Source organism: Aureobasidium melanogenum, assembly GCF_000721775.1.
Source record: "Aureobasidium melanogenum CBS 110374 unplaced genomic scaffold scaffold_10, whole genome shotgun sequence".
Taxonomy (NCBI): domain Eukaryota; kingdom Fungi; phylum Ascomycota; class Dothideomycetes; order Dothideales; family Saccotheciaceae; genus Aureobasidium; species Aureobasidium melanogenum.
In genome coordinates, this window is record NW_024470062.1 from 512,060 (window position 1) to 533,594 (window position 21,535).

Consider the following 21,535-nt stretch of genomic DNA (forward strand, 5'->3'; position numbering starts at 1 on the left):
AAGGAAGCTACGACCACCGTGGAGACGGCGGATCGGCGCCTCGGCTCGCCTGCTTTGACGTTTCGATGAACTCCACGAATCCGTCCCTCTCCACTTCGTCCGCCTCTTGACACACTCTCTCGCCTGCCTATTGTACACGAAGGCGATGTGCACCTAGCTAGATCGTCCTATACATCGGCGCATAGCGCTAATTCAACAATACTCAACCATCGAATCCACCGTTCTACTTAGCCATGCCAGACACAAACTCGCAACCGTCTTCCAGGCCACAATCGGCTCACTCAGTCCGTTCATCACGGTCGCAACAATTCACATCCCGCAATGCCAACGATGAGACCACTCCTTTGTTGGCCACAAACAACGATCAGAATGTCGAAGCACAAGACCAATCCGAATCTTCACCCGAATCAACATCTCAGTCGCGTTCGCCTGCCGTAACCCGCCTGCTACGCCTCTTTCAACCTCAATCTAAGAGCCAGCCAAGATGGTCCAGTCTGTTGGCTCTCTTGCTTCTTTGCATCATCGTCGTACTCATTATGGTGTTGGGCTTCCTAGCTCCATCAAAGGTTCAAGAATATGCTGTTGAAGCCGCCACATTCGAGCCTACAAGCTTGTCCATACACTCCTTCACTACTACAGGCGTCACTGCCAGAATACAGGGTGATTTCTCTATGCATGCTGAAAACGTCAAGGATAAGTCTGTTCGCCGCTTTGGTCGCTTTGGTACTTGGATTGCCAAAAAGGTTGAGACTGGCCAGTCATCTGTTCATGTCACCTTACCCGACTACAGGGACGCACTTTTGGGAACCGCCGAGATACCATCCATCATAGCTGATATTCGCAATGGTCACACCACTCATATCGACTTTTTGACTGAGTTGTCTCCCGGAAATACCAATGTCATAAGACGTCTTGCGAAAGACTTCATTGATGGAAAGTTGCACGAGCTGCGCGTATCTGCCGAGGCTTCGGTCCCTGTTAAGTCTGGCCTCATAAATCTCGGGAGACAGACCGTATCTCGGGCTATGGCTTTCGGAAACGATAAGATACCCTCCTTGCCAGAGTACAAGATTCACAAGCTCAACTTCCGTGAAATTGAACTCCCTGACCTCCAGCGTGCTATGGTAGCTGACGTCGCCGTTGAGCTCGACAATGATTATCCATTGGATTTCACGATTCCCCCTCTTGGTTTCGCCATTCTCGTCGATAACTGCCAGCCCTCACAACCTCTGATTCAGCTGGCAGATGCCACAACACCAAGCCTCTCTGTCAGACCGGAGGAGAATCTGAATGTCAGTGTCTCTGGCTTCGTAAGAAGACTGCCTCAGGTTTTTACCCAAGCTTGCCCCGGTTCACACGAATCACCCCTTGACAACCTGCTTGGCGGATATATACATGGAAACGACACTACAGTATATGTTAGAGGCTCGGACTCTCCATCTCTGGACACACCTCGATGGATCACTGACATCATGTCGGATATAACCGTGCCAGTCCCTTTCCCTGGACACACCTTCGGACATCTCATTAAGAACTTTACTATGGCCGATGTACACTTCGGATTGCCCGATCCTTTTGCGGACCCTGATACCCCAGAAGCAAATCCCAAGATCTCTGCCGTCATCAAGGCGCTGGTCGCTCTTCCGGAGGAAATGAACTTCAATATCAGTGTTGGCCGCGTCAGAGCAAATGCGGATGTGTTTTACCATGGCGACAAGCTGGGGTACCTGGATCTGAGTAAATGGCAAAAGGCAAACTCAACCCGAATCCCTTCGGCCAAGGACCAAGGACCCCTTCTGGCAGTACAATCAGCGATCGAAAAGGCTCCTTTGATGGTGACGGACGACGATGTTTTCACTGATGTTTTGAACGCACTGCTCTTTGGCGGCAAGGGAGTCGAGTTGGGCATCAAAGCGGATGTTGATGTCGAGATGGAAACAGCGCTCGGTCAATTGGCTGTCAGGAAAATTCCTGCCGAAGGCTCTGTGCCTGTCAAACGTTCGTGATCGATTCCTACATCGTTCGAGCAGTCAAGAGAGTCATATAGCTAATATGCGGCCCCTTGTAGCCATCAAACGAGGCGGTGTCGGCTCCTTCACACCGAAGATCGGCAATCTGCAAATTCTGGACACTAGCAAGACCTCTTTAACCCTCACCGCGTTGGTCAATTTCACAAATCCTACCGAATACAGCGCGACTGTTCCTTTCGTTGACATCAATATCCTGACCAACGATACGTTGCTTGGACATGCCACAGCCAAAGATGTACACGTCGTGCCCGGAAACAACACCAACATCCTCGTCACAGCAGTATGGGATCCCCGAACCTTGGGTGGCGAAGAAGGTCATCGGGTTGGTGTAGAGTTTTTGTCTCAATATATTTCTGGTTTGTGCATATGATTCTGAAGGCAATTACACCTGAGTCATCTAACATGTTACAGGCTTTAACACGACACTAAGTCTGCGCGCCCATGAGGGTACGATACCATCACAGCCATCTCTCGGTCGTGCGTTGTCCAAGTTTCAAGTTGACCTCCCAACTCCAAATCTGAGAGGTGGTGGTGGTCGAGGCGGTGGTGACAAGTCTGAGAAGCATTTCATCCAAGATGCGACGGTTGGTCTCGAATTGACGGCATCAGGCGAACACAGTTGACCAGAATTCAGATGCATCTTATCACACGTACCGCAGAATTTGTACTGCTCTCGCCGTTAAAGACGTCGACGCTTTATGTTACATATATAAACGCGACAGCTTTCTATCATGAGGACGCAGTCGGACATATTGTCTATGATTTGCCATTCGCTGTACCCCCAGGAGCATCAACATCACCGCGTTTGCCAGTCGACTTTGGGTCTATTGGTTACGATGTGGTCAAGGGAGCATTAGGCGGGTCGCTAAAAATGGCAGCGAAGGCGACAGTGGGGGTACGGTTAGGCAAGTGGGAAGAGCGAATATGGTACCAAGGAGAAGGCATAGGTGCCAAGATTAGATTGTAATTTCTTAGAGTAATAACAGTAGCTATCATTTAGATACGATATGCGATGACCAGAAGAGTGTTTCATGATCGACATGGTATCCCCAGATTTGACATGTGATGCGGGGAAGCGGGAGACTTCGTCCAGGGTGCTCAGACTTATCAATGCAACTTCATGTGAAGTTTGCGAACAGCGAATGGCTACAGGAAGATAGGCCAGAGAGTTGAACGAGTTTCTCGACGTATCATGGAGGTAGGTAGGCCGTGGACCAAGGCTGAGCCGTCTTCTGACATGGCTTTACAGTCGCAAGCAGGCAATCGCAAGCGCACGTCGCGCCGGTCGCACACCAACCTTGCCAACCTCAGACTGGCCCCTCTTTCACGAGACATGAGCCCTGAAGATGACCGCATCTCGTCTTCGCCATGGCCACACACATCCTACATTGAAGGCAAATCGGCACCCACGACACCGAGCATCCTCGGTCGCAGCTCGAGTAGACGACAGCTCGGCGGTGCCGGTTTGACTCGCAAGCTGTCTATTCATGATGCCGAGTATGATCCTGTTCTAGTGACATCCCACGGTGTCCCTCGGAGTGCTCTACGTCCAGACGCAGAAGACAACCTTTTGCCCAAGGCGAAGAGCGAGGCTGCCCTGAATCAGCGGCCCACTCGTGCCGGTCTACCCAAGCTACGCACGCCTCTACTCCATCCGCTCTCTGCCTCACTTGCCGTACAGCCACATGATAAACAAAATGACAATGACTGGTTTACTCGGGCAGGCTTAGCCACTACATCTATGCTGCGTGAATCTAAGGGACAATCATGGCTAGCCTCGCGACATTCGTCAACATCATTGCAGCTCGTGCAATCCTCCGACGACGAAGAAGACGCCTTGACTAGCAAGAGTGCTATCTCGTTACAACGCCTCCATTTTGCCGACGATGAGTTCAGTCCCGAGACACCGCGTGCAACTAGCCGGTGGGGAAGCAGATTTGGCAGTCGCGCTGCAAGTGCTCGCAACAGTCGTCGCGGCAGCAGAGTTGGCCTGGATTCACCCCAACTCCATCGTGATCCTTCCGACTACTTTGGAAGTGCTGCCGTGGTGCCCGAGATCTCTGTGAAACCCGACTTTGTCGACCCACGAGACAACTCTGATGATGAAGATCCCGAGCAAGAAGTTGCTAGACTGGCTAGAGAAGCTTCGTTTGGTTTCGGCCCGCTCATTGATCGTCTTGTAGGCTGGACATTGTTCGATGTCACAGAAGATAGAGAGGCTACCGATGTCGAGACTGAGACCGAAGACGAAACCCCTACCTTGCACGAGAGAGTCGTGCATATACCTGTGCGACCGTCTCCTCCAAGACCCAGACAAGCCGTTGCCGGAGCAGATCGGCAGGACGATCCTGAAGAAGGTGGTTGGAAAGATGCAGCATGGTTGCTTGGTGTTGCTTCGAAAGTCTTACTTTGAACAATTGGACACATCATGATTCTGATTCAATGACTGACGAAATGTACCAATCATGTCTTCTCTACTGTACCATTTCGCCTAAGTCGGTCTCTCCTGAACTTCCGCTCCTCCTTCGATCTCAACCCCTTCGATTCGACCTTCGAGGAACTCTCTTGCCATGTCGCCAAAAGGCATCCATTCGACCCCTTCATACTTGTTGATATATTCGATGATGCTGAGAGAGTCAGTACTCTTGCTTCTCAATCAATCTCAGGAGAACAAACCGTTCATGCATCTTGATGACCTGAGGCTTGCCACTGACTTGTGGATGAATCGACATGGGAAAGATGAAGCTGTCATAGGTCTCGTACGCGTAGTCAAATTGCTCGAGCCATAACCTCTCGACTTCGTGGGTACTGACAAAGCCGTGCTGCGGTTGGTTTCTGTCAATCTGCTTGCCACAACAATCAAAGATGAAGGAAGTTCGACTTACTGTGCCAGCTCTTCCCGGCATTGGCTGCAGTGGTGGCCCTTTGAGATTCATGTCAGTCTGGATGTCCTGCACCTTATCGATACTTGAGGACAACCAAGGCGACACTTACAGTCATCCAAATGCCAATTCGCAGGAATTTCGACGATTTTACTGGGTCGAATCTTGGTCATTGGCTTCATCCATGTCTCTGCCTCCTTTTTGTTATCGGTTTCAATCCATTCATGACTTGCGTCTGGCGCGAAATATGGTTGCAAATCGTGGTGCATGAATGAATGGTCATATATGACGCCGAACTCTTCCAGCAGAGGAACCAGTTCTTTGCTTGTAGCCCAGGCTGGCGCTGTATAGCCTTGGGGCTTTTTGCCGGTGAAATTGGTTATGACCTCGATGGACTTGGCGAGGACGTCTCTTTGCTGGGAGGCCGAGAGGTTGCAGATGTGTTCGTGAGTGTAGCCGTGTAGACCACTGTATTGTGGTCAGTCACTCCATCCGTAATGCCTTTTGCTTCCTCATTCTTGCTTAGTACGCACATTTCATGTCCTGCATCTTTGACTTTGGTCATTTGCTTTGGAAAGGACTCGATTGTGTGAGCCGGTGTACTGTGCGAGTCAGCCCAGGCCATTCCCTCAGTACAACTCTCAGACTTACAAGAATGTTGCTTTTATGTTGTGTTTGTCGAATAGCTTGAGCAGTCTGTCCACCCCAACGGTTGCTCCGAATATGCCTCGAGAGACATTGGTGCTGTTTTGGGCACTGCCGTCTTGAGTGTTTATCCTGATCCCTTGTGAGCAAATGCTGAAACTATAAGGGAAAGAGCGAAGTGATCACCTACCAGCCTGACACGGCATCCACATCGACTGGTATATGTTTAGTACTTCGTTGGACTTCAAGTGACAATACGCCCACCACTCACCACCATAACCGACCAACACTCGTTTCTTGCCCATTATAAGCTTGTGGGTTAGATATGAGACCAGTTTGTTTAAGGTTTACTGGGAACGATTATACGGAAATACACTTTGCTGTAGTACTAGTAACAAGAATTCTTGAGAGCTAGATTCATTCATACACTCAAAGCTATCAGTCGTTGCAATGATAATGAGATGAGGGGTTGATAGGCTGCGAGGGACTATCGAGGCTACAAGACTTCCCAATTGGGTAGGCGGCCAACCGTGCCCCGCCCTATCCTTGCCCGAGGCCTTACACTTCCATCTAACAGAACAAGACAGCATATCTATTCCTTGTACTCAAACCTTTTCGAAACCAAGACCGAAGAAACTCACAATGCTAGAAATTACGTGCAAAGGTTCGCCCTACGAGGTCAGTTTCCATATCCCAATACCCTCTCATAGATACCACGATAGCTAAAGCACAAGATATACAGATAGGCTACCAACACGGCACCCAAGCGTCCTCTCAAATCAGCGGCAGCATATCTTTTTACAGCAACCTCTTCCAACAAACCGCAAAACTCTCATGGCCTCAAGTGCAACAAACAGCTCTAGAATTCGAAGAAGTAATACAGCAAAACTGGCCACAATATCTAGAAGAAATGAAAGGAATAGCAGAAGGAGCTCAAAAGACTCTTGCTGATATCATTGCCTTGAATGTACGCACAGAGATCAACTTTGGATTGTTTAGTGATGGGTGTACTGCGTTATCTTGGTTGCATGATGAGTCTAGTATTTTGGCGCAGAATTGGGATGTAAGGAAACAATCACCCTCTTTTGATCATCCAACTTTCGAGAATCGCAAAACTGATAAGGAAACAGTGGATGACCGAACAGAAACAAAATCTTGTTCTCATGACTATTCACCAGCCAAACAAACCCACCATAAAAATGGTCACAGAAGCAGGTCTCATCGGTAAAATCGGTTTGAACTCTGCAGGTGTGGGTGTATGTCTCAATGCCATCAGAGCAAAAGGCATGGATAAGACGCGAATGCCATGTCATCTTGGCCTGCGTGCAGTGCTAGAGAGCAACTCCTGCAAAGAAGCACTTGACACTCTCGAGAAATATGGTATAGCGTCTTCATGCCATATGTTGGTGGCAGACTCGAACGGTAGTATGGGACTGGAGTGGAGTTACAAGGATCTGCAAGTCCTGAAGGAGAATGAGAAGAAACAGGTCTTCCACTCGAACCACTATCTTGTACCGCATCCGGGGGTATACGACACAGTGTGGCTGGAGGACAGCAAGTTCAGAATCAAAAGAATCCAGGAGATATGTGATGAGCTGGGTCGCTCGCCGACACTGGAAGAGGTGCAAGGGCTGTTCAAGGATGAGAAAAACTACCCATTTGCCATATGTCGGGCCCAAGAGCAAGGCAACCATTCTGGAACTCTGTTCAACATCGTCATGGACTTGAAGGCGAGAAAGGCTTCGGTGATACTCGGAAGGCCAGTCACACCGGAAGGGATTTATGAGATAAGCTTTTGATATGTAGAGCTACTTACAGAAGATGCATCAACAAGATAAACATACAGAGCAATGAACAACATCGATCATCTGTACGAAGCTAGTTGAAAGCCAGGAGACAGAACAAGGGATAGGAAGAACGTGGACACATAGCCATAGTGCAAACATGAAATGGGCACTCAGTTGCACTCGTCATCCAACCACTTGGCCCACATTCTTGTGTACTCTTTGTGCTTTTTGACATCATCCATGGCTTCCTGGTCAAGTTCCTTGTGAGCCATGTCGGTTTCCTTCTTGATTGCTTTGCGAAGATTCTCGACCTCAGGGTTTGTGCGAGACGGCGCGCTAAAGCGATTATCCAGGGCTTCGAGACCGAATTGAGCTGGGAACTTTGGGTCATGAAGGATTTTGGCACCAGTTGCTGCAACCTTTTGGCGAACGTCCTCCCATTTCTCCCAGAGAGATTCAAGCTCATCTTTCTGCTTATGGAGCAGCCGTTCGAATGTTTTCACAGTTTCACCGATGGTGGTTGTTCTTTCGCGGGTAATGTTTCCATCATCATCCTTGACTTGTACCCTGAAAGCCTGATTGGCGAACGGAGTGCACATGCCTTGGGCGGCTTTGATAGACTGGGCGATCCGAGTACTCAATGCATCGGGTCCGAGAGTGGTTTGATCAAGCTTTTGAACGAGGTCCTTGTAGGCAGAAGCGATCATCTGATCAGCATCATCGACTACATGGCTCCTGTAGCTATTGAGAACCTCTGAGAATATATCAGCATGCAGCGACGGATAGGACGTGAGTGTTGGACCGCTATACATACCATTTGATTCGTCGGCGAGGGTGTAACTTTTTCTTGGTGGTGGAGACGAAGAGAGTTCGCGACGAAGACGGCTCTTGGCTAGACCACTCTTCTTGTTTTTGGGCGATGATTTTGCGCGCTTGTGAATTCGATTGGATTTGTCCTTGAAGATGGCATTGGTTGTAACGTATTTCTTTTCCTTCTTGCTCTTGTCCGCTTCCGAGCGGCGATCGTGCTTTTTGTGGGTAGTAGAAGTGTGACTGCGACGATTCGTAGAAGCAGCCATGATTGCAATTGTTTAGAAGGTTGTGATGTGCAGAGAGACAACCGATGCAGATTGGACGTAGGTCAGGCAAAAGTCACATGTGGAAGTCGCTCCTTCCCTTTCGAAACTACAATCAGTCACACGGTCCAACGCAGATGCAATGTCCAGGGTAGGGGCAATTTGCAGATTAGTGTACATTGATGATACAGACCCTCAAAAAAGTTGACTTGTTTACATTTCCTCAAGCACTCTACTCTGCTGGGACCAAAACGTCCTTCTCCTCGAGCAGCTTAGCCAACGAGCCATCCTGGTGCATCGACATGAGAATATCGGTTCCACCAATGAACTCCTTGTCAACGTAGAGCTGAGGAATGGTGGGCCACTCTGAGTACTCCTTGATTCCTGTATTTTCATATCAGCATATGCCTGGCGCCTGGCTCAAAAAGAGAGACCGACCTGATCTAAGCTCCTCATCCTCAAGAACGTTGAAAGCAGTGAACTTGGCCGGGTTGACGCCCTGAAGGCCGAGGATCTGGATGCTTGCTCTTGAGAAACCGCACTGGGGCATCTCGGGGGTACCCTTCATGAACAGGACAACGGGGGCCGACTCAACAGCCTTGTCGATGGCCTGTCTGGTCTCTTGCGACAGCAGGCGAGTTTGGAGGGAAGCGAAGCGAGAGGAAAGCAGAGGGTTGTGGCGAGGGCGGAAAGCGGTGCGGAAGACCTGTGGGATCGCGCGTGAGTATGTGATCCAAGATTGCGAGCGGGCGACATACCGCTGATGCTGCTGATCTGGCTGCCATTGTTTCTCGTGGTTGATGTGAGATGAATGTTCAGTGAGATCAACTTCTTTGCGATAGACCTCACTTTGACGTCTTGCCCGCGCCCGCCAATGACGCTGAACCATTTCAAAGCAGCATGACTCGTGAAACATTTCCGATCGACAACCATCAGCTTTGAAACACTCTCCTCTTCTCCGTACTGTTGCAACATCAACATGTCAAAAACACAAACCTTACGTGCATCTGACTACCAAAACGATGGCCGTCCGCACGTCTTACTAGCATGCACAGGATCAGTCGCAACTATCAAGATACCTCTAATCATTGAAGCTCTTTCGCATCATGATATTTCCATGCGCCTAATACTATCCTCTTCAGCCAGCCAATTTCTCCAAGGACAATCTGCTGAACAGCCTTCTGTATCGTCACTTCTCGGGATTCCAAATCTTGAGGCTGTATATACGGACGAAGATGAATGGTCTCAGCCTTGGACTCGGGGTGCAGACATTCTACACATCGAGCTAAGGCGTTGGGCCGATATAATGATAATTGCTCCTCTTTCCGCAAATTCCATGGCCAAAATGGTTGCTGGTATGGCGGATAGTCTGGTCATGTCTGTGGTACGTGCATGGGATACGACTGCTGTCATCGATGCTCAACGACCAAATCTACATCCATCGCTTCGTACATCGACAGGGAAGAAGCCGTTGTTGGTTGCTCCTGCTATGAACACTGCCATGTGGGCGCATCCTATTACACATAAGCAAGCTGCTGTTTTGGGGCAGGAATGGGGTGTCGATGCTGGAGGTTGGATCAGACTCATCAGGCCTGTTGAGAAAGAACTGGCATGTGGCGACACTGGGGGAGGGGCCATGCGTGAGTGGAAAGATATCGTTACCATCGTCCGGCAATATCTGGGTGTTGAAGCTCCTAGTGCTACAATAAGTGCTAAATCATGATCTAAATCACAAGTCAAAGTCAAAACACGAGAACAAAGATGAAGTTTTTACTTTTTGTATTGGATCATTTCTTCTAGCCTTCGCCTCTACGGAATGTAATGCCGGTCTCGATGCCGCTAACCCTCACCATCATTGCCGTGACTCTGATTTCCAGTAAGAAGAAAAAGACAGCCATCATCATAACAACTCAACTCCAGCTTTTAGTAGATTGAGAGGCCCCTTTTGCGCTAGTATTGAACAAAAAAGAGTTAAAGTAAACATGAAAGGGTGTACGGGTTTTGAGAATAAACTAAGACGTCTCGGGTATAAACGTTTAGGCCTCGGTGGTGGTGCGGTTCTGTTGGCGGCGGTCCTGGTTGTTGCCGCGTTTTTGGTTCTGGTTGCCCTTTTTGTCGGACTCCTGAGTGGTGCTGGCCTCGGTGCCCATGGTGAGAGCAGCGGTTGCGAGGCGGTTTGAGAGATCGATTTGGGTGCGGATGGTGTTGGCGAGGTAAGAGACGAGGAGAACATCTTGGATGTGGTTGTTGCTGTGACAAGATTAGCAAAGTACAGACAAGATGAGAACGAAGTGTTACGTACAAGTCGCGCTCAATGTCTTGAGGATCGACCTTGGGAGCCAGAGACAGAGTGTTCATGAGGAATTGACCCAGAGCAGAGCTGGGCTCGGCCTCCTCGTCCAGAACGTTGCTCACGTAGTTGGAGACACGCTCAATCATCTCAAGAACCTGCTCGATGGCGCGCTCCAGCGACTCAATGTCGGTCTGCAGCATCTGCGAACGGTCCTCTCTGTCCTTGGCTCCCGAAACCAGCTCGAGACCGTTGCGCTCAGCCTCGCCATACTTGATCTCGTGAGGAACGGGAATGAACAGGCAGCTGTCGGCAGCGCGCTCAGCGGTGACACCGACAGGGGCGGAAATGTATGTCTTGGCCTCAATGTCCTTTCCAGGCACGGTGGAGACGGTCAAGTGAATGGCGGGGTGGGGCCAGGTGCCGTCGCCTTGCTGGCCGTAGAAGTTCTGGATGAGAGCGGAGAAGGTGTTGAGGTCGGAGGAGGTGGCGTACCAGCCGAGAAGGACCTCCTTGGGGTTTGCGCGGAGGTGTAGCTGCAGCATCTGCTTCTGGTAGTCCATGTCGACCTCGACCTGTTCCTGGGTCTCGGTGTGGGGAACGGCGTAGCAGTTGCGGATCTCGACTTCTGTTCCATCTTCAGAGCGGACACCGAGGAGGGTACCGATAACGCGCTCCTGGTCCTGGGGTCTGCGAAGCGAGTGGTCGAGGATTGCGAAAATGGCCTGGGGCTGGATGCTGACGTTCAGAGGAGCGGTCGAGGGCTGGGTGCCGATTTGAACGGGGCCCAGAGGGCGGGCAAGATGAAGGAACGAGTCTTGAGCCATGATTGCGTTGGCGATATGAGCTTGCCGTCGTCTAACTCGAGCACCCTGTCGTTGTGGGAAAATGGCAAAGCCTGAACTTTTCGGCGTCGGATTCTGCCGCGCGCGCTGCGTCGACCAAACACGGCGATCGATCGGACTTAAGAAATAATAGACCCTCGACTTTTTTTGTTCTTCACCGAAACTAACTTTATTCACAACTCACAATGGCGCCTTTTGCAGGAAGAGGTGGTTCACGAGGTGGCCCGCGAGGCGGTTCAAGAGGAGGAAGTAGAGGCGGTAGTAATTTTGGTGGTCGTGGTGGCAGCAGTTTTGGTGGCCGTGGTGGATCAAGAGGAGGAAGAGGAGGATTTGATCGTGGAAATAGTCGAGGCGGCAGTCGGGGAGGAAGGGGCAGAGGTGGAAGAGGAGGAAACAGATTCGGCAGGTCCGAGTTCCGCACAAGCAGAGTCGACGAGCCAGAGGATCAACCTTTCATTGAAGACGACAGCGAGTCCGACGACGAATCCATCGACGACCAAGACGATCAATTAGAAGGAAGTGACGACGAAGACGCTCCTGCCTCAAAAGTTCGCGCATACAACGCCCTCCTTCAATCTTTCCAACAAGAGTCAGACGAACCTCGTCGCAAGCGCAGAAAGATCGAAGAGACTCCCAAGGACGACGACAGCGAGGGGGAGGAGGATGCTGCTTTGGATGATGCCTCAGACGTATCAGGAAGTCAAGATGGTGTTGAAGATGAGGAAGAAGTAGATGGGGAAAGCGATGCCGAAATCGAGCAGGACGAGGCCGACGACGACGAAGACGAGGATCCAACAGATCCCTTTGATCAACACTTCGCTAATCCGGAAGCCAACGACCTGACTCAACGTCTCAAATCAGTCACAGATAACCAATGGCGATCAGAGAAGCTCAAGGTCTTGAAGGACGGCAGTTTGACCATCTCTCTGCCTGAATCTGCTCCTGCCTCGTCACGAAAGCCCCTTAAATCTGTCTCACAACTCAAACTCAAGCAACGCATTGCAGAGCCTGCGACAAAACATCTTGGTACTCTCAGTGAGCTTGGACAGGCAATTGCACCTTCAATCTACGCATACCAGGACGTGCTTTGCGGTGCCAGAACTGTCGAGAATGCTTCTGAGCTTAGACACATGGCTGCTCTACACGCTCTCAATCACGTCTACAAGGGCCGCGATCGGGTACTGAAGAACAACTCTCGTCTAGCTACCGCAGAAGCAGATGCAGACCTCGAGCTACGAGACCAAGGCTTCACACGACCAAAGGTTCTCGTATTGCTTGAGACTCGCAGTGCCGCAGCCAAATATGTTGACGCTCTGATCGCCCTGTGCGAACCTGAGCAACAAGAAAATAAGAAGCGTTTCGAAGACGCTTTTGTATTGGACGAGTTGAAATTTGGTGGTGAAGGAGACTCACATCCTGCAGACTTCCTCGAGCTGTTCGAAGGCAACGACGACAATGATTTCCGCTTGGGCATCAAATTCACCCGTAAGACTATGAAGTTCTTCTCACAGTTCTACGCTTCGGATATTATCCTTGCATCACCTCTTGGTCTACGCCGTATCATCGAACACACTGATCCTAAGAAAGCCGACAGCGATTACCTGTCCTCCATCGAAATTTGCATTGTAGACCAGGCAGATGCTATGCTGATGCAGAACTGGGATCACGTAGACTTTGTCTTCCAACACCTCAACCTCCAACCCAAAGATGCACACGGTTGCGACTTCAGCCGTGTACGAAACTACTATCTCGACGGCCAAGCCAAACATTTGCGCCAGACCATCATTTTCTCGGCCTATGTAGCCCCTGAGCTCAACCGCCTATACAACGCCCACATGCTCAATATTGCTGGCAAGGCGAAACTTGCACCATTCTATCCTGGCGTAATCGGCGATATCGACCTCGAAGGCATGAAACAGACCTTCTCCCGTTACGATTCAGCCTCGCCACCCACCGACCCAGACGCCCGCTTCAAATACTTCAACACAGCTGTTCTACCATCACTTCTTCGTGTGCCAAAACCCGCAGACGGTGGTGCTGGCATCCTTCTCTTCATCCCATCATATCTCGACTTTGTGAGAGTGAGAAATTACTTTGCCAATTCAAACGAGACACAACACATTTCCTTCGGCGCCATCAGCGAATATACGCCTGTACCCGATCAGCGACGTGCACGCAGTCACTTCCTCACCGGTCGCCACAGTGTTCTTCTGTATACGGGCCGTGCGCACCACTTCCACAGACTGAGACTGAAGGGTGTGCGAAGAGTTATTTTCTACGCTCTACCTGAGAACCCTGTATTCTATACAGAAGTTGCAAGAGGATTCTTGGGTACCATGGTCGCAGAAGGCAAATTAGATCCTACTGAGGGCGCCGTCAGGTCAATCTTCTCGAAATGGGATGGCTTGAGGCTGGAGCGTATCGTTGGAACAAAACGTGTTGGTGCTATGTTGAGGGACAAAGGTGGCGATACCTTTGATTTCGTCTAATGGGCATGATCAGAACATAGTGCTTTACCATCATATAGCAAAACCAGGCCCACACCTGCCATGCATTGTGTTTGTCCATCTCTCTTCTGTTCCTTTACTGCACGATCCTTCTATAGGACTGGTACAAGAATGCTATGCTGCTGCTGCATACAGTCGGTCAAAGATACATGATGCTGCGAAGTTTTTGCCCGATACAGCAACGAGCAAAATATGTACCATAAAAAGGGCACAACATTATCAGATAATAGGATGGTGTGCGCAGAGAGCCGATGGTTTTCTTTACTCTCAGCGGCCACTGTCCGACTTTTCATCACTATTGTGCCTGTTTTATAGCAGCACGGTTTACGCTTTAGTATATGAGGAGGTACACAGTATGTGAGAGAAGTTTTGTTTTGATATGTACAAGAGATTAGTCTTACTTATCTACAAGTCGATCGATCATACACTCGTTGCGCGCACGCCCTCAACAAGCTCACTCGTGCTGTCATCCCCGGTTCTATCGTTTCCCTCATGTGGCGTCGTCGCTGCTTCTTGTGTCTGAGGTCCCTTCTGCTGTTGCAGTTCATCCACCCGCACTTCTTGCATATTCTTAGATGCACTTTCCCAAATACTGCGATCCACAGCACTAAGATTGACCTTGCCGAGATGTCGTTTCGTCACCTCGTCAGCTTCGAACTTTTCATCGCGCATGCGGATGAATGTCTCAACTGCCTCATTAGCCTTGCCAAGTTTTGCATACCCACCCAGCAATGAGTTCCAAGTGACCTCGTTGGGTGTTTGTTTCCGCTCGCGCATATAGGTAAGCACCTGTTCTGCTAGCTCCATCTTGCCGTGTTTGGCAAAGGCGTGCAAGAAGATAGACCATGAGCGTACAGTAGGCTTGCTCTGGGAACGGGCATGTGAAAAGGGTGTTTGCATGTCTCGAATGACTTCGGCGGCGTGAGCGAGACCAGAAGGGTCTTGAGCAAAGGCCAGCAAGAATGCATTGGAAACGTGGTCTTTTTGAGCCAAAAAGACGTAGGGACTAACGTTGTGCTCGGCGAGTTTGCGCCATCGTCGATATAGATCGTGTATATGGCTCATGTTTCTACTCTGTGATTGAACAGTATGCCGAAGGTATGCTCCGATCATGATGCCCATAGCCGGCAAAGTGGGTTTCTTTCTGTTCGAGGACTTGTTTGCGTATTTCTGCGATAAGATACCGAGATTGATCAGATCAGATGTGTCAAACAGCTGGCTGTAAGCCTCAGATACTATTGAGAAAGCATTTTCGGGATCGATCTGGAAGTGGTGTAGGTAGAGACAATGTATGATCTCAGTAGCCACAACATAGAGATTTCGTACTTCGACGTCTGCGATGGCTTGACGGATAGTGGTGTTGAGAGTTTCCGAATCCTCGATTGCAGTTTTGCAACCTTTGAGCAGAATAGCATGAGTATACTCGTCGGCCTTGAGATCGTTATCGACAAGAGAGTGGTAGATACTGAAAGCTGTCTTAAGGTCGCCGGCTTCGACAGCGTTGAGCATGACGATGTTGCACAGCTGAACGTTAAGCTTGACACCGATATCAGACAGGTTCTGGACCAAGCGAAGACTAACGCGGAGGCCGTCAGGCTGGTCAGCTGCCTTTCGGAGAATGGTAGCACAACAACTCTCAAATTGATTGGAGCTAACATCAGCTCCATCAGAGACGGCGTCCAAAAGTGTATCTAGAGCCTGGTCGAATCGTCCATGGTGAGCAAGATAGCTGGTAAAGTGTAAACGAGTATTCCAATGCAAGAGTGTTCCGCTAATGCTGATGTGTTCGAAGAGTTTCAAGACCTGATCCTGGGAGCAGAACTGCAAAAACTTGCGGAATGTATGGCCACCGATCTGGAGTGGAGAGGTGCCCGGGCGCTCCATGATGGTACAAGCGCCTTGGACTAGATGATTGCGGGTATCGTCGGAGAGAGAATTCTTGTGGTAGTGACCAACAATGAAACTCAAAGCATCGGCAACGTACGCAGCAGGCATATACGGAGAGACATGGGTAACTTCCAGCAGGCGAAGAGCGTCGTCGACAGAATTAGCCAATGTCCAGAGCAAAGCATGCATCCACTTCCTCCGCCATTGATCACCAAGCAGCCGAGCCAGCTCTTCCTGATCCTTGAATTCTTTGGCGTTCAGTATCTGTGTGGCCCACTTCTGTGAGCGGAAATTGAGGTTCGGCGTTGTCCTTGGTGTAAAGTTGTGCTTCAGACGAGTATCATGGCGGGCATTCAGTTTGGCAAAATGATGGCTCCAGTATAGTGAGTGACCATCGGCAGAGAAGACCAGCTCCTCTGTCTTATCATCGGCAGGTTTATCTCGGGGCTTCCGCCGTACAGGTCTGCCTAGAGGGACGTATTTCATCCTCAAGGTAGAAGGCCGCTTGGCGGCAGTCCAGCGAGACTTGACAAGGGCCTGAGAGGTAGACCAGCGCTGGAAGAAAGCCTTCTGGACATCGGCACGGCGTAGTCTGTGCTTTTCTTGTACAGCGTTTGCTGCTGGCTTCTCATGCTTCTCATGCTTCAGGTGGTCTTGGTGGTCATGGTTGAGATCTTCGTGCAGCGGAGCGATGGCGCTTTCGTACCATTGCTGGACGAGGAGACTACGAGCACTCTCATGCTTGGGGCGGGTCGCACGGGACTGCCTTGCATGTTCGCAAGAGGTAGTCGAGAAAGACTTCTTGTGAGAGCGGGAGGTCGACTCGGACTGCGGCAGCGAGTTCGGCCAGGGCTGGAAGACTCTCGGGGCGAGGAAGGGCAGGACGAGTTGTTCAGCTTCGGCCACAAGCTTGACGTGTCGGGCGGCGCATCGTGGCATAGGCGGGCATCGACAGGGCGAAAGAGAGTTGTGGATACAAGAAAGTTGGACCGACATGTCGATGACTTTCGGGCACATCCCCAACTTTCTCACTGTGTTTGATCTGTTTGCTTCTCCATCACCGACCAGCTACCAACTTTGCGACGACTCGAGTTACAACATCACTACAACCAGCACTTGTCCCTTTACCACAGGAATCGCTCTCCAGACCAAGTCATCATGTCTGGCAATCTCTCAAGCGCTGCCGAGGACCGTAAAGCTCGTCTGGCCGCCCTCAAATCTCTCAAGCGCAAACAACCCTCGGAACCTACAGAAACAGACGACAACACCCCCACAGATCAAGATACTTCCTCAGAACACCTTCAAGACGTCTCTTCCGTACTCCTCTCAGGCCGCAACTACGATGCCGCAACGCGCGCCCCAAAACTCGGTTTCGAGAATGACCCTTCGGCCCAGGAAAACACCCTAGAGAAAAAAGCACAAGAGCTGGCAGAAGCAACAAAGAAGCAAGCAGAACAGGAGGACCAACAAGATAAACCTTTGGATCTGTTCAAGCTGCAGCCCAAAAAGCCAAATTGGGATTTGAAGCGCGATCTGGACCGCAAGTTGGACATCTTGAACGTGCGCACCGACAACGCCATTGCAAAATTGGTCAGGCAGAGGATAGCTGCTACCCAGGCTGAGAAGAGGAAAGCTACTGGTGTGGCAAACGATGAGGGCGAAGCTGTTGGCATGGAAGGCGCAGAGCTGCTCGAAGCTACCAATCTGAGAGAAAAGGAGGATGAAGAAGAGGCTAGACGGGAGGACGAAGCTCAAGCTGATCTTTTGGATGGCAGCTGAGCTCTTGCCATTTCATACGACCCCTTTACATGGCTCTGCCCTCTCTCCAATGGCCTTTCATTTGACGCCAAATCTGTCGCAGTCACCACCTCATATATCCCATTCCAGTTGCAGAGATACACTTTCTTGCGACAAGACACTTGCGACAAAGACGTCCGGCTAGCGCACTGCCATTCCGTTTGGCAGTGGCCTATTTGATACACGATTGTCTAATCCTTTAGAAATATACAGAACAATCAAGTCATCCCTCCTTCGTCGTGCGCCTGGAATCTCCTGAAACCCAAAAGCAAAACTCCTGTGAAAGAGGTGGTGGTATCCTGAACGCTAAAGAGAGCAATCCGCCCATAGCAATAAGAAAGAAAGCAGTCTACAGAGTGAGAGAAGGAAATGGAAAAAGGGAAAGGAAAAGGAAACATAAGGAAAGAGTCATCTGGGAGCAGAATGGGTGGGGTCATGGGAAGCAGTAAGTAGAGCCTACACTTAGCCAAAGGCCCAGACAAGCAGAATGCTTGCTGCTGCAACGTCTACGACTAAAACACCAATGACCAATGTAGCAAGAGGCCAGCGAGGTTTCTGTCTGCCAAACACTGCTCCCACACCCGAAACGGCGAACGCCAGACTTGAAGCAACTGCCAATACAACTCCAGCGTCCACTTCGGACGCTAGCTTTCTTTTGCCAGTAGCCACTAGTATGTAGCCAATGCAGAGCAAGAGCATGGATGCGACCAAGCATGTCGCTGCCAGCTGTGGAACCCAGTCAGATTGCTGTTGGTATGCTTCAGGATTGTATCCGGCAACCTGGTCGGTCGATTGGCTCAATGTTCCATATGAGCGCTGTTGAATACGTCTCGGAACATGTGATTCTTCGTCTGAAGAACTGACCGATTCCTCTGTCATGCCATGCTCATGTGTGCCATCTTGACCAAGCAGAGTCTCTTGGTCTGAAGGCTTCTTCTTGGACCAGAGACCTCGGATACGACGCCATGTCTTGGTGGCTGACGAGACTTCGTTGGGGTCAATGTACAAGACATAAGCGCCCTCATCCTCCGAGCCAGAGGGATCATCATATTCGCTCCAATACATTTGCTTTGGTAGAGCGCTGCCAGCCCTGTCGTAAGCCGATTTTCTCTTCTTGCGGAAAGCGCTAAGGGGAGGCGTCTCTAGCTGGTCGGGGATCTTGACCCGTGGAGGTGATTGTTCTTCCACGGCGGTCAGATCACCACTAGGATCACCTACAGATCCAGTCGAAGTGGACATCTGAGGTGTAGTAGATTGAGAGCCAAAACTGGAGTCGGGGTTGTACACCCTGCGTCTGCTTGCTGCTGTAGGCACCTTGCGAATATCTCTTTGCATCAGTGGTACCCAGAATGGAGGAACAACGTTCTCAGGTTGACAACAGTACCACACTGAGTGGTACTCAAGCGAGAAACCACGAACGCGCTCGACAAGATGACTCTGATCCAGAACCTTGATAAGAGTGCTGTCGCGGAACCCTTCCTGTCTTACGCGAAGTACTGCAAAGGGGAACTCTGCACTCATAGATTGAGAAAATGTATCTTCGAGAGAGTTTGTAAAAGACTCTGTTTTCGTCATACGAATGCCTTTGTCTAACGTGGCCAGAATGAATCCGCTTGAATCAGCAGCCGTCTCAGCAAAGCGAGCCCGGTTGGATGCAATGGTAGTAAGGGGTTTGATGGTTCCCTGCTGAGCTATCCAGGCACGCATATTCTTAACAGCTTCGCAGCTTGGGTCTTGGGTGACGGAAGACTTCCGCAATGATGTAGTCGAAGGCTCAAGGATGGCGGGAACGTTCTTGCGCTTGACCGAGACCTTTTGAATGTCTCGGTCGCTCACCTGGGCGGTAACAATAGCGTCTTCTGATTTTGTCCATCTCGCGTGAACAGCTGCTTCCTGCAAACGACTTCCGACAGTCTCCTCGCGCTTCTCAAATGTAGAAGAGCTTTGATGTGCAATGAAGCTTTCGAGATCATCAGCGACAAGCACGGTGGTGTCGGCTTCGATAGCATTACTATTTCTTCTACCCATTGAAGATGTGATACTGTTTTGGCGAGATAGCATAGGTGAAACTGTTGCCGAGGGCAGCGCGCGGGTAGGGAATGATCGGGCGTGTTGTAGGATTAGAATCTGAAGTTCAACAATGTTGTCCGGGTGTACCCAGTAGACAGCATTCCTGCCGCTGCGACCAAGAGGCGATGTGGAGAAGTAAGTGTCAAATTCGACAGATGAGCTCGACTCGATGATGGATCGAATTTGTGCAGAGTTATCCTGGGTGCCGTCGATTGAAAATCTGTCTGGGGCTCCGTTGATGCGCTCATGGTATAATGTCCTCAAAGCCGAGAGCGTGTCTTCATATTCAGTATACAAAGGGTCCATGTCAATCTTGGTAAAGCTGGAGGGATCGCCGAGGACATGTCGGTTGAATTCGGTCTCGAGATCGGTAGAGCCGGTCCACTTCTTATGTTTCTTTAGAAGCTTGCGAAAAGCAGTCTGCTGGGTCTTTGAGAAGCGCGACAGAGATTGTAGTTCGTCACCAGCTCTGTGATGTGCGTCAGTTTTGCTCGGGCCGGCGGATGCGGTCAGATAAGCTCACTTGAGGATGTCGGCCTCGAGGCGACCATATTTTTCGAGACGTTTTGCAGGTATGCGACCATTGACGGCGGGCTTTGAAGCGAGTAATGCGATCTGCTTGCGAAGGTGGTCTGCTGGTGTCAATGAACGTTGTCGTGGTCGGCGCTGATTGTGTTGAGGATAAGCACTCACCCAGCCGCCTCTCGATCTCGCCCGTCTTGCTCCTCACGAACAAAGTGATTCTCTGGTGTTGTTGTTGCAGGATATCGTGAAGGTTGTCCTCGAGCTCTTTGCCTCTCACATCGCCGGCGCCGGGGATAGAAATGCTGTTGCCGTTCCCCGCGGTTGTGTTCTCCTTGATGTAGTGCTTCACGTCATCGTAGTCAATGTTGTCTGGCTGGTCAGTGTGGTCGAGACGGAGTGGACGGGAGATGCTCACGATGCGCCCATGCAGGAATGGAATTCTGGCGAAGAGTTGCGCCATACTTCATGATGTTGATGATGGTACTATGATGTGGTTGGTGATACCGACGGGGTAAAAGTCCGGGAAATTGTCAATCTTTTGAAGGATGCGGAGTAGAAGCAGGCAGTCAAAGGACAAAGTAACTCGAGTAATGTTGACGCTCCAATTGATCACGAAAGGCAACTGTTGGAGAGAAAGGCGCAACGGCGGGACAATGGATGGTTTTTGAACACGGATGAATGCGAGCAGAGGCTCGGAAGCTTGGATATGTTTGAGAGAGAGGGATTGCTTTTGGCAGGGTCTGCCAACGATGATGCGAGCGACACTTCGCAACGAGTCCATTGGTTCGCAAGCCATCAAACCGCTGCACTCGAACCTTCGCGCTTCGTGATCCGCAGAACGGGCCGCCACAATGCTCCACAGCGTCCCTGAGTGGTAACCAGGCACACGACCATGTCGTTGCCAGGTCCCCAATATTAAGACCTTAGCACCATCCTGCACCACCATCGGTCAGACATTTCGACTGCTGTAACCACCCGTTGCTCCACTGCCCGTCGCCCATCTCGTCCTTTGCAAAACAAGGCCCGTGCTTAAGGTTTAGGGCGTCGCCGAACCGACCGAGTTGCGTCGTCTGCTGAACAGCAGCCTGTTCAAGCTATGCAAAAACCTGCTGCTCACAAGTGAACCGGACTCCAATAACAAAGGCCAGAATATTCGAGGTTGACCAGGGTGCCTTGTCCGTTGCACTGTGCCAT

General features: G+C 50.5%; 12 protein-coding genes across 12 annotated transcripts; 6 read left to right on the forward strand and 6 right to left on the reverse strand.

Moving 5' to 3' along the window:
* Nucleotides 1-233: 233 nt before the first annotated feature.
* Nucleotides 234-2,997, forward strand: M437DRAFT_48925 (uncharacterized protein; the record flags this gene model as incomplete). The annotated part of the gene is made up of 4 exons (XM_041021749.1): nucleotides 234-2,002; nucleotides 2,031-2,386; nucleotides 2,442-2,614; nucleotides 2,665-2,997. 4 exons carry the CDS (start codon nucleotides 234-236, stop codon nucleotides 2,995-2,997), a joined length of 2,631 nt encoding a protein of 876 aa, XP_040879878.1.
* A 366-nt stretch (nucleotides 2,998-3,363) lies between these two features.
* On the forward strand, nucleotides 3,364-4,443 carry M437DRAFT_48216 (uncharacterized protein; the record flags this gene model as incomplete). The annotated part of the gene is made up of 1 exon (XM_041021616.1): nucleotides 3,364-4,443. One exon carries the CDS (start codon nucleotides 3,364-3,366, stop codon nucleotides 4,441-4,443), a length of 1,080 nt encoding a protein of 359 aa, XP_040879879.1.
* A 78-nt stretch (nucleotides 4,444-4,521) lies between these two features.
* M437DRAFT_48350 (glucose 1-dehydrogenase) lies at nucleotides 4,522-5,862 on the reverse strand (the record flags this gene model as incomplete). The annotated part of the gene is made up of 8 exons (XM_041021642.1): nucleotides 4,522-4,657; nucleotides 4,707-4,852; nucleotides 4,916-4,953; nucleotides 5,025-5,380; nucleotides 5,446-5,514; nucleotides 5,564-5,689; nucleotides 5,748-5,772; nucleotides 5,829-5,862. 8 exons carry the CDS (start codon nucleotides 5,860-5,862, stop codon nucleotides 4,522-4,524), a joined length of 930 nt encoding a protein of 309 aa, XP_040879880.1.
* A 337-nt stretch (nucleotides 5,863-6,199) lies between these two features.
* M437DRAFT_75381 (AAT-domain-containing protein) lies at nucleotides 6,200-7,356 on the forward strand (the record flags this gene model as incomplete). Its single annotated transcript, XM_041026414.1, has 3 exons — nucleotides 6,200-6,235; nucleotides 6,300-6,620; nucleotides 6,688-7,356. The coding sequence occupies 3 exons, from the start codon at nucleotides 6,200-6,202 to the stop codon at nucleotides 7,354-7,356; spliced, it is 1,026 nt and encodes a 341-aa protein (XP_040879881.1).
* Nucleotides 7,357-7,514: 158 nt separating this feature from the next.
* Nucleotides 7,515-8,423, reverse strand: M437DRAFT_75382 (uncharacterized protein; the record flags this gene model as incomplete). The annotated part of the gene is made up of 1 exon (XM_041026415.1): nucleotides 7,515-8,423. The coding sequence occupies one exon, from the start codon at nucleotides 8,421-8,423 to the stop codon at nucleotides 7,515-7,517; it is 909 nt and encodes a 302-aa protein (XP_040879882.1).
* A 229-nt stretch (nucleotides 8,424-8,652) lies between these two features.
* M437DRAFT_48957 (monothiol glutaredoxin-5) lies at nucleotides 8,653-9,205 on the reverse strand (the record flags this gene model as incomplete). Its single annotated transcript, XM_041021753.1, has 3 exons — nucleotides 8,653-8,804; nucleotides 8,859-9,126; nucleotides 9,179-9,205. The coding sequence occupies 3 exons, from the start codon at nucleotides 9,203-9,205 to the stop codon at nucleotides 8,653-8,655; spliced, it is 447 nt and encodes a 148-aa protein (XP_040879883.1).
* Nucleotides 9,206-9,399: 194 nt separating this feature from the next.
* On the forward strand, nucleotides 9,400-10,143 carry M437DRAFT_48393 (phosphopantothenoylcysteine decarboxylase; the record flags this gene model as incomplete). The annotated part of the gene is made up of 1 exon (XM_041021650.1): nucleotides 9,400-10,143. One exon carries the CDS (start codon nucleotides 9,400-9,402, stop codon nucleotides 10,141-10,143), a length of 744 nt encoding a protein of 247 aa, XP_040879884.1.
* A 313-nt stretch (nucleotides 10,144-10,456) lies between these two features.
* Nucleotides 10,457-11,537, reverse strand: M437DRAFT_75385 (eukaryotic translation initiation factor-like protein 3 subunit F; the record flags this gene model as incomplete). Its single annotated transcript, XM_041026416.1, has 2 exons — nucleotides 10,457-10,670; nucleotides 10,723-11,537. 2 exons carry the CDS (start codon nucleotides 11,535-11,537, stop codon nucleotides 10,457-10,459), a joined length of 1,029 nt encoding a protein of 342 aa, XP_040879885.1.
* Nucleotides 11,538-11,740: 203 nt separating this feature from the next.
* Nucleotides 11,741-14,044, forward strand: M437DRAFT_48376 (DUF1253-domain-containing protein; the record flags this gene model as incomplete). Its single annotated transcript, XM_041021647.1, has 1 exon — nucleotides 11,741-14,044. One exon carries the CDS (start codon nucleotides 11,741-11,743, stop codon nucleotides 14,042-14,044), a length of 2,304 nt encoding a protein of 767 aa, XP_040879886.1.
* A 438-nt stretch (nucleotides 14,045-14,482) lies between these two features.
* On the reverse strand, nucleotides 14,483-16,888 carry M437DRAFT_48239 (uncharacterized protein; the record flags this gene model as incomplete). The annotated part of the gene is made up of 1 exon (XM_041021622.1): nucleotides 14,483-16,888. One exon carries the CDS (start codon nucleotides 16,886-16,888, stop codon nucleotides 14,483-14,485), a length of 2,406 nt encoding a protein of 801 aa, XP_040879887.1.
* A 231-nt stretch (nucleotides 16,889-17,119) lies between these two features.
* Nucleotides 17,120-17,698, forward strand: M437DRAFT_25262 (uncharacterized protein; the record flags this gene model as incomplete). Its single annotated transcript, XM_041019082.1, has 1 exon — nucleotides 17,120-17,698. A coding segment is annotated over one exon (579 nt), but the record flags the coding sequence as incomplete, so codon positions are not given.
* A 510-nt stretch (nucleotides 17,699-18,208) lies between these two features.
* M437DRAFT_75389 (uncharacterized protein) lies at nucleotides 18,209-20,808 on the reverse strand (the record flags this gene model as incomplete). Its single annotated transcript, XM_041026417.1, has 4 exons — nucleotides 18,209-20,285; nucleotides 20,340-20,451; nucleotides 20,510-20,710; nucleotides 20,757-20,808. The coding sequence occupies 4 exons, from the start codon at nucleotides 20,806-20,808 to the stop codon at nucleotides 18,209-18,211; spliced, it is 2,442 nt and encodes an 813-aa protein (XP_040879889.1).
* Between the last annotated feature and the right edge of the window lie 727 nt (nucleotides 20,809-21,535).